Genomic DNA, 10,080 nt, shown 5'->3' on the forward strand with positions numbered 1-10,080 from the left:
TATTGAATAGCCACAGGTCGACGATTAAACTGAATTGTACTTAGACCCAACCTGTATAATAAAGATAATGTTTCAAAAATAATTTTCTATAATCCTGTTAAAAGTATGACCAGTCATGGTGCTGAAACGTCCAGTCAATCTATTTTAACAATTAAAAAATATTCAATGAAATGTTTTGACAGCCAGTGCAAACAAAAACAAAAAAAGTTACCAAAAAATCTTAAAATTGTTTGCTTCCTAAATTTACATTTTTAGTCAAATGAAACTGCAAACCCTCTTCTGATTTTACCAGAATGTCTAAAGATAGGCTTTTTAATTTAACTTCACAGGAAATCAAACAAAAATATTTTAAAAGGCACCCATTTCCTAAAAAGAATAAGACTGATGTGCAAAACCTGTATTTATCTTTAGACTAGAGACATGAAATGACCAAGTATGTCCTGAAATAAAAATAGTGAAGAAGTGAAAAGCATGAAATTAAACATACAAAAAATAATAATAATAATTAAAAGGCTCCTTCTGAGAATTTTAATGAACAGCTTTGGCACCTTTAATCTCAAAACAGTTTGTGTTTCCAGCTCAATATGACAGACAAGCCATGTTTGGTTACTTTTTGTTCTTTGCATGACAAACAAAAACATACAAATCAAGCAGTTGAAACTAGACAAACATTTAAATACAATTAATAAGCATCACAACAACATAAAAAACAATACATCTAAAAGACAATGTGACATCATCTCAAAGCTTGTTGCAACACTGAACACAAATAGATAAGGGTGCACCGATAAATTGGCCTTAATTTCTTGCATTTTGGTTGCAAAACCAATCTTATCAACCTCTGCAAACGTCTGAAAATCAACTCCTGTCTTGTTTTGCTCTGTCATGAGACAGGACTGACAGACCTGTCCATCAGATCACACCTGCACATGTGTGACTGGTAACAGTCACCCTTCTGTTGCCAACTTAGAGACTTGCTATCTTTAGTGATTTATCAGATAAAAAATAAATAAAAAAATCTGAATCATCAGGCCAGGCTTTGGAAATATCAGTGATTTGGCCAGAAAACTGCAATCGGTGCACCCCGACAAAATTAAGATCACAGATTAAAACAATCACTACTGACATTCACAATCTTTCTTTGGTTTGGTTTTTATTCATTTTCCACGTTTTTAACAGAATCTGGCTGCGGGGTGAAACTTTGACAATAATCATGTCTCACTTCTATTAAAAGACAACATAAGAACTATACTTAAAAAAAAAAACTACTGTGGTAATTTTTTTACATTTTGCTTGTTAAGAAAAAGTTATTCAAGTTTGAGGATTGTATTTGAGCAGTCAGAAAAAAACAACAACAAAAAAAAAACAACTATTGAATCCAGTTAACAGGAAAAAAAAATCCTACTTTATGTGCTTATGACCAAATGCAAGCTGGCACTTGGAAAATGTTCATGCCCATGTTACCTAAAGATCAAGATGACTATTAAGTGGTGGCCGCCACTGAGCCCTTTCTCTCACTAAAGAAGCTCTTTAGAAGCATCACTTGACCAACACCGATGACGAACAATAGAACAGTTTCTCCGATCGACCAGTACGTCACCCGCTCAAACAGGTGCTCTGCCTTTGTGCGGTCCTGGGCTTCTCTTAGCCTGTACCATGTCTGCGAGTCAGCCACCACCTTCAAGACTTCATGAATGGCAACACAGGACGACTCCAACTGAAAGCAAGACATGGACATAAGGATCAGAATAAAAGCAATACATTCACTATAGGAAATTGCTTACACAGCAATATTAAGGCAATTTCTAAAACTCTTAAGATATATGTTCCTGCAATGGAGGAAAACAAAACAAAGACTGGTCTCTGACTAAAAATAAGAATATCAATTCTTACTCTTAAGATTTGAGAAATCTAAACTTAAGTCAAAGCCAGCAGAAATGACACCCAATGATTTCCAAATTTGATACTGGATATTTTCTCCCTAAATAAAGAACTTACAAATGCAGCCCAAAAGACAAACTTATACTGTGTTCTTTTGGGTGCCTCTATTGTTAAATAATGATGCCCAAGTCTTTATGAGACCTGCAAAGATTTAACACTCAAAGTTGTACAAAACTACTCGGTTTCTACTAATTTGTTGGAGTGTTTTGAAATAATAACAAGCTCCTTTAACAGTACAACATCACCATATAAGCAGTGGAAGAAAGTGTTAAAATACTACTGAAACACATCGAAATAACTGTCTCCACCTAGTGGAGTTCTTCTAAAGTGTCCCACTACTGAACCCAGTCCGTTTTAACCCAGCTGCTGCGTAAGCCATCAAATCAAAGTCGATCAAAGTGTTTTGAACAGTAGTCACAGTGTTTAACATGAAACTGAACAGATTGTCAATAGAGCAAATGGAGACCTCATGTGTGTAACATATTTTGAAAAATGTATATAGTGTAAATTGTGCAAGGTAAATATAATAATATTTATTCATTTTGTGTCCATTAAATTGACTCTTATTTTTTCTGACCCCAGTGATCTCTGACTCAGTCCTATTAAACATGTAAATATTAGTCTACTGGGATAGTTTCCAAGCACCAAGAACCCCAGACCTACCTGAGTCAACGCTGTACTCCCGCTCATTTTATCCAGGAGAGGTTGCTCCTCTCCGTGCCGGAAGTCCATGTACACAATTTTATGTGTGAAAGTGGAAAACTCATTGCTGAAGCAGACCTTGTAGACTCCCTCCATGGCCGTGGTGTGAGAGAAGCTGTCATACTGCTTTTTCCTTTCATTGTACAGGACGTTGTCGTGGGGATCAGTGACAAAGCAGTCCACGTCATAGTTGCCCCCTGAAATAACCTGAAACATGTAAACAATGGTTTACAAAACCTGTCAACAATAACATATTTACAGTGCTGCCAGTCCCAGTTCACTTGGGTACATCAACTAGAATAGTTTTCTGCTATAGCATCGTTTCCCCTTCAAATTCCAACAAAATGCTGTGGCCATTAAGCAGCAAAGCTCCATGAGGGCCCATTCGTTTGATTCAGGTGTGAACCAGGGAAACAACACAAAAAACACGCATGACACCAGTTCTTCATAAATGAGACTGGGCTATTTTTTGCCATTTTAAAAGATAATCCAAAAGTCTGTTATTTGGAAGTAAAATACAAGGAAAGACAGCATGTGAAGAGCGTGGATTGTGAAGCCAGTAAAAGCTTAGAACATTTAGGAAATGTTCAAAAATACATGCCCAGACTTGGAAGATCAAAGTTTATGTAGAGAATTTTACGTCTAGACTTTTTAATTGAATGTCCCGTTTGCAGTACATGTTAGAAACGCCTCTGCCTATAACATATGTTTGTAGCACTCAGCAATACTTTAGGTAATGCAGATAAGATTTTAATACTTTTTTTTCACTTTTAAAAAACGACTTTTTAAAATACAAGAAGCTCGGGAGGTAACTCACTTGGAAGTCTATGTCAAACTTCACATCTTTGTATAACTCCTCGTAGAAGCACTGCTTATCGTTGTCAGGGAGTTCAAATGTGAGCTCCGTCCCAAAAACCAAAGCCACATGCAGCAGAAAGCAGCTTAGTCCCAGCCGGAGCATGGCGAAAATTAAATTAAAGCGCAGAAGACTAAAGAAGTGCTGTTTGCAAATGACGGTGACAGAGGAAAAGCTCTGACGTGGCGCCACCTCGAAGAACTTCCGGGAACCGGTTTGCTTATTTACTTATATTTGTTGTTGCTTGTTTGTTTGTTTGTTTGTTTGTTTGTTGTTTTTTTAAATAACGTTATTAAGTAATTCTTAGCAAAACTTTATACAGAATAAATCTTTTCAGAGATAAATTAAACCCTTTGGTCCACAAGACAACTCCCAAATTTGACTGCATTTTCACGACTCACCTTTCAAAATAAAAGCACAATATGGCCCGATTGAACTCTTTTCTAAATTATTAAATTCAAACAAATATTAAACTTATATTGGCGCAATTTTTTGTAATTCGATCATATAATTGGAATCCAGTGATAAGCAACAATACTTAAAATAAAAAAGTGATTTGAGTTTATTTTTACTATAATCTTTTAGTTTAGTTTGTTTAGCTTATTTTACTTATTTCAAACATTCACATTCAAACACACTGATACTTGTTTGAAAATGAGAAGTAGTAACTCTTTTGATTCTACCTCATTTTTTTACGTCTGTCATTTTCTAATTGCGCAACAGCAATAGCAAATGGTTTGATTTTCTTTTTATATTTAAAACGTCAACTCACGAGCAGAGAGTAGCGAAAGTAACGAAAACTCTATGTCTCCATGGATACAGCGCGTCAGAAAAATGATGTACTGTTTGCTTCAGCTTTGCCACACAGAACATCTTTGAGGGATGAGAGCAGAAACAGCGCCTCCTACAGTCACGCGAAGATGTTGGTCCAAGAACTAGATTCCTGTCCAGGAATACAGAGGAAAAAAATCCACTACATCAGATGTGAAAAACAACAACAACAACAACAAAAAGAAGTTATTTACTGTTTATTTCAAAATACAAAATGTGAAATTTAAACGTGTCGTTTGTTGCTTAAAAACCAAGGAAATTTTTCAGCTTGATTATATTTTTGCTTAATATTTAATGTTTAAAAACACAAAATCTCTTGCTTGGAGAAACAAAAAAAATGTCCATATTTTAAGATCCAATTCTGCTGTTATTATAATTTACCTTATAATTGCCACTTTCTTCAGTAATTCCAATTTATTAACAACTTTTCAGCTTTTCTGACAGAAAACACACAAAAACGTTTGGATTTGTTTTGTGCAAATTGATACTTCTCCAAAGCAAGATATGCTCTGTGCAAATCAGATCACAATCTTATTTTTCTCTTATCTGAATATAATCCCCTTGCTCAGATTATGCATTACAATGGTTTCAGAACTTCAACCACAAGGAACATTTTAGCCGAAGTGAGATGATACAACTATTTAAAGTTTCCCACAGTTCATGAAATATAAGGCTAGTATCTATTTTTGTCTTCCTCTGCTACTTCACAGCTGCAAGGCATAAATACTTTTGCACCAAAAATATGTCCATATTATCTGGAGTCTTATTCTGAAAATCCCATCCAAACGCCCTCAGCGCCCTTTTTCCCGTTCATAAGTACTCATTACGTAATACCCTATAGTTCAACGCGAAGTAAGAGCACTGTGATAAAGAACAGGAAACCGCAACTTTTTTCATGGTTTGACATAATTCGCTTCCAGAGAATTTAAAGTTAATGTTAAGAAATTGTTTTAAGTTCAAGTTTGCATCAGTTATAATTTTCCACAGCTTTTAGTTTCCTATAGGTTCTTGAAATATGCAGAATTACGCAGATGTTCTGAAGGACTTCGTGGAGAAGCACAGTACGGGTCTCACAGTCGCTGCTGTTGCAGGTAAGTCTTTTGCATATGTATTTTTTGGACGTGTTTTGAAACATTTGGTGATTTCTGAAATTTTTAAAGCAGAAAGGGCATCTGTGCAGAATGCACACTAGGAAGTTTAATGTCAAAGTAAACTGTACTTTGGACCCATAACAGTTCATGCCCCTCTATTCTGTCATGACAGAGACAATCATTGTAATCTTACTACAGTTGTTATCAAAGAAGTGAAATATCTACTAGGATGAGTGCAGTAATTTATCACTAATTAAAACATACCAAACCACATGCAATTCCACAGAGTCTTTTGTTAACACTTGTCCCCCTTCTGATAGGAATAGGGATTCTAGGTTTGCGAAGATGGATGGCAGGAGGGGTTTGTCGGAGCAAGGCCAGGCTGGATGGCAAGACGGTCCTGATTACAGGGGCAAACACTGGGATTGGGAAAGTGACAGCCATGGACATGGCTCAGAGAGGTGAGATGTTCTGTGGAGAGGAGGAAGGGTTTTTGGGTTTATTTGATTTCTTTGACGACACACCAAAGCATAGATGGAAATCACAATATTTTTGGCGGGGTTACAGAGTTAGTTAATATCTTATCTGCAGTAATAACTTACTTGGCCTCTTGATTTAATAGAATTTCAGCTCAGCTGGACTCAGACTAAAGATAACAGTAAATCTTGGAGGGTCTAGGACTCCACCTAATCTCAAAAAGCATCATAAGAGATTATTCAAATGCTATTTTATGATCCTTTAAGCTGTACTCACATCTATATTGGATAGGAATTAGGACAGAAAACATATACTGAGAAAATATCATGAAGCAATAAGAGTAGCTTTCTGACATAAAAGTAAAGCTGCATAAACTGAAAATATGTCTATATTGTCATATACTATTAGATTAATAGAATAAAGAATGCCAGTGCCTCCTACCTCCATTCATGCAGCTGATCATCAGCTTCTCTGGAACTATCCGATGCAAATGTAAGGATGGTCTCTGACTGTAGTCTTTGAGTTGCGCAACCTTGAAATGGGCCCCTTCTTTAACAGACCTAAATCAAATGGCTGACTTATCTTTTCAGCCTGTCATCAATTTCTGTGGAGGAGGAGCAACAAGTCATTTATTTGGATCAGATTCAGCTTCACAGTCTCAAAAAAGAGTAATAGACATGGGTTTCTTTGCAGCCAGGATTATTTCTTCATGTGTATAAGGAAACAGTGTAGTACTCTTGTTCAGCCAGCTGGATAGCAGCACAGAGTCACAGGTGGGGAAGGGCCAGCATTGCATTATTCTAGACTCCATGCACACAGTATATTCTGGTTAGTCTAGCAATTTGTTCAGCATCTCACTGGAGAGCCTTTAAACTACTGACAAATACACAGAAGTCTTGAAATCAACCAACTGATTAAAATCTTTGATATACTTTCTCATTAGTAACCATCATATCATGTAACACTCATAGTCCTGCAAAAAGTAGTGGCAGTGCAAGCACACAGACCTATCTATAGCTGAGTGTTGCTATTAAATAATTTTATTATGTTTTTTGACAAGGTGCCAGAGTGATCATGGCCTGCAGAGACATTCCCAAAGCCTACAGTGCAGCAGATGAAATTCGTCAAAAGACTGGGAACAACAACCTTTTGGTAAAGAAACTGGACCTCGCTTCACTGAAGTCTGTCAGGGAGCTCGCTAAGTACGTCCAAGAGAATGAGAAACGTCTGGACATCCTCATTAACAATGCAGGTCTGTGGCACTTCTTCCTTTGTTCTTCCTTCAGCAGACTGGTAGTTTAGTTCCATAAATTTCATTGTTGTTTTCCTTATCATCAAGGTATTATGATGTGTCCTAAGTGGCAGACGGAAGATGGTTTTGAAATGCAGATCGGTGTCAACCACTTGGGGCATTTTCTCCTCACCAATTCTCTTCTTGACCTGTTGAAGAAATCAGCTCCAAGTCGTGTTGTTGTTGTTTCAAGCGTTGCACACGTTACAGGTAAAATGGAGCTACTACGGAGTTTTACTGACCTATTTTCTGCATATACTATAATTCATTGAACCAAAAAAACTTGTATATTGCAGGTCGCATTCACTTCGATGACATTAACCTAGACAGAAACTACGATAATTTGGTAAGCTATCGGCAAAGCAAGCTGGCAAACATTCTCTTTGCCAGGGAATTGGCTGCAAGACTGAAAGGTACACATTCAGTGCGCCCCTGTTTTCGCATCGTGAAAACACACTAATTGTTTTTTCATGTTGTGACTAAAACTTTATATGACGGGTTCTTTTTAGGCACCGGTGTGACAGTGTACAGTCTTCACCCTGGACTGATTCGCACTGAGTTAGGTCGCCACCTGTTCCCTCACTGGTCATGGTGGAAGAGGACGATGGCCTCAGTCCTGATGATGTTTGTTAAAAGTCCCTGGGAAGGAGCCCAAACCAGCATCTACTGTGCTGTGGAGGAGAGTCTGGCAAACGAGAGCGGCCTCTACTATAGGCAAGTGCAAGTGAACACGGATTTTGATTATCAGTAACTTTTGGGGAAATCTGCTCTAACTTAGTTGAATATCTTTGTAGCCACACCTTTTGTTTCTGTCTTTTTGCACTGTAAAAAAAAAAAAAAGGATAAAATTCTGCTGACATTTTCTTGAATTTTTTTTCCTTTATGTTTTTTTTTCCCACTGTACAGCGACTGTGCTCGCAAAAAGCCTGCAGCTCCAGCTCTAGATGACGCTGCTGCCAAAAGGTTGTGGGACCTCAGTGCCTCCATGGTTGGTCTTTCCTAAACATGGCCTCCTCACTTCAGCAACCATTTCCTTCCAGTGGCGTTGGTAACCCTGTTTACACGGGAGTACAAAGAGCTTCAATTTAATATAATTTTTTAATCACTAATGGGTATTTCATTAATTAAGACTTTTCACATGCTTGTATTTCAAAGCACTTAAATGTTTTCAGCACAATTATTTGCACTATATACTCTTATTCCAGTGAAGTAACACTTGCTATAAAGAGGTGCTAAGCTTTATTTTTATATCGCAAACAATTTATATAAGCATGATTTTTTTTCTTTAATTGTACTAGAGGTGTAAGAATACACGTGTTCTTACCAAACTGTGACAGTCTGATGCTTGCGCTCAGATTTATCAGTTGCAGGCCATCACAGGTCTTGTGGACAAAAGGATGGACATAAGGCTTTTTTTTTACAATCTGTTTAATACCAAAAGAAAACATTAGTCAATGAAAAATGTTAGTTAAAGCAGTTCAAGCGTTAGACATGTGGCTGTTTCAATCAAACATCCATCAAATTTAGGCTCCTCAAACGGCTCTAGGCGACAAATTAAAACAGCAAAAAAGTATGAAAACTTTACAAAAATCAACCATTGTTCCACAGATTAGAGATGGATAGTTCTGTGAACTACTTCAGAAGAGTTTGTAAGGTAGTAAATTGTTATAATCCGGATTTCTTCCTTCTAGTCGCTGGAGAATCCTGCAGCAACAAAGCAAAGCTCAGCTTGCTTTTCCACTCCACAAATATCCTCGTTACTCACCTGTTTTGCTAATGTTATCATATCACGTCAAAAAGAAACCATTGCACACATTAAAGCTGTTGGATTAAGAAGATAAGGGTGTGTAAGTAAAGGACACTGATGTAGTTTAAGAAGCAAAAGATTTTAACAAGACAGAAGCTTGGAGATTTATTTTATGTAATCAAAAATATTTTATTGTTTTGTGATAAAGCAACAGTGAGCAGCAAGTGGTTCATTTATGGAAACTCAGACAGCCATTTATGAATATATGAATGAAGAACTTTACCCAGTATTTTAGGGTATTTATCATGATGACTCTAAAAAGCATTTGAAAATGTGAAATCTTGCATAATCAACTGATATCAAAATGCCACTTTACTCCACAAATTCCACTAAATCCTGCTACTATGATGCTACAGTGCATGACATTTGCACATTTTAAGATAAATTCATGATTTAGTTATGCCTCTGTAGAAATATCAGCGGAAAATAACTTCAAATAGTGACAGCCATGTGTTTGCAAAATAAAGCTATCAATTATGCCTTATCTTTCCATGTACTTTTACACCCCTATTTATCACTTAATCTTCTAATTAACCCATTATATAGATGATTGTGGATGATTTCACAAAGCAATATTTTTAACAATGTAAATTCACAGTAAAGCCACAGATTTTCAAGAATGCACAAGAAACAATTAAGGCTTAAAAACCTTTATTGATGGTATTTTACAAAAGAAGACAACTTTTATTTTCATATTCAGTTCTATGCCAGCTCAAGAAGTAAAAAAAAAAAAAAAAAAGTGAAGCAAGAGGTTTTCTATAAAGGAAATGGCTCTTGACCCGTGACGACAGCTCTTGGAGGATTGTTGCACTTTTAGAAGAGATGAGATCCTGAGAATGTAAACGCCTCTGGGGCGCAGAACAGATTGGAAGAAGAAATGCAACCAAGAGGATTGCACAGCTCACCCTAACACGAGATAATGTTTGTGATGCTAAGACAAGGCTGTTTTTTTTTTTTAATTCCTTTAATATAAAGATTTTCTGTGTGTGATAGTGGTAACTGAACTCACAAGGTGCTAAGTGTACAATATGAAGCCACCAGCAGTGTAATATTCTCACTAATAAAAGTCCAAAGAAAAGAGGCA

The 10,080-nt window shown here is 36.7% G+C and overlaps 2 protein-coding genes across 3 annotated transcripts; one reads left to right on the top strand and one right to left on the bottom strand.

Moving 5' to 3' along the window:
* Positions 1–508: 508 nt before the first annotated feature.
* On the bottom strand, positions 509–4,259 carry tmed3 (transmembrane p24 trafficking protein 3). The gene is made up of 3 exons (XM_015016653.1): positions 3,461–4,259; positions 2,605–2,850; positions 509–1,717 (listed from the first exon to the last, which is right to left on the bottom strand). The coding sequence occupies exons 1-3, from the start codon at positions 3,602–3,604 to the stop codon at positions 1,484–1,486; spliced, it is 624 nt and encodes a 207-aa protein (XP_014872139.1). The 5' UTR covers positions 3,605–4,259; the 3' UTR covers positions 509–1,483.
* An 892-nt stretch (positions 4,260–5,151) lies between these two features.
* LOC106935923 (retinol dehydrogenase 13) lies at positions 5,152–10,080 on the top strand. Of its 2 annotated transcripts, XR_001422007.1 has the most exons (8): positions 5,152–5,421; positions 5,742–5,882; positions 6,959–7,150; positions 7,238–7,399; positions 7,486–7,602; positions 7,699–7,903; positions 8,096–8,846; positions 8,913–10,080. XR_001422007.1 is itself a non-coding variant. In XM_015016652.1 (7 exons), the coding sequence occupies exons 1-7, from the start codon at positions 5,346–5,348 to the stop codon at positions 8,190–8,192; spliced, it is 990 nt and encodes a 329-aa protein (XP_014872138.1). In that variant the 5' UTR covers positions 5,152–5,345; the 3' UTR covers positions 8,193–10,080. The 2 variants fall into 2 exon arrangements, 1 of the variants encoding a protein (XP_014872138.1); XM_015016652.1 differs by having other exon boundaries at positions 8,096–10,080.

The sequence above is a fragment of the Poecilia latipinna genome, unplaced genomic scaffold (genome assembly GCF_001443285.1).
Source record: "Poecilia latipinna isolate Pla-1442-1.1 unplaced genomic scaffold, P_latipinna-1.0 Scaffold2045, whole genome shotgun sequence".
In the NCBI taxonomy this organism is placed as follows: Eukaryota; Metazoa; Chordata; class Actinopteri; order Cyprinodontiformes; family Poeciliidae; genus Poecilia; species Poecilia latipinna.

Excerpts from the sequence above, each read along its gene's own strand:
- tmed3 (XM_015016653.1), bottom strand. The coding sequence starts at position 3,604 with ATGCTCCGGCTGGGACTAAGCTGCTTTCTGCTGCATGTGGCTTTGGTT. Across the intron at positions 2,851-3,460 it reads AGTTTGACATAGACTTCCAA|GTTATTTCAGGGGGCAACTA; the intron begins GTGAGTTACCTC and ends TACATGTTTCAG. Across the intron at positions 1,718-2,604 it reads GGAGTACAGCGTTGACTCAG|TTGGAGTCGTCCTGTGTTGC; the intron begins GTAGGTCTGGGG and ends TCTTGCTTTCAG.
- LOC106935923 (XM_015016652.1), top strand. The coding sequence starts at position 5,346 with ATGCAGAATTACGCAGATGTTCTGAAGGACTTCGTGGAGAAGCACAGT. Across the intron at positions 7,400-7,485 it reads AAGCGTTGCACACGTTACAG|GTCGCATTCACTTCGATGAC; the intron begins GTAAAATGGAGC and ends TGTATATTGCAG. Across the intron at positions 7,603-7,698 it reads ATTGGCTGCAAGACTGAAAG|GCACCGGTGTGACAGTGTAC; the intron begins GTACACATTCAG and ends GGTTCTTTTTAG.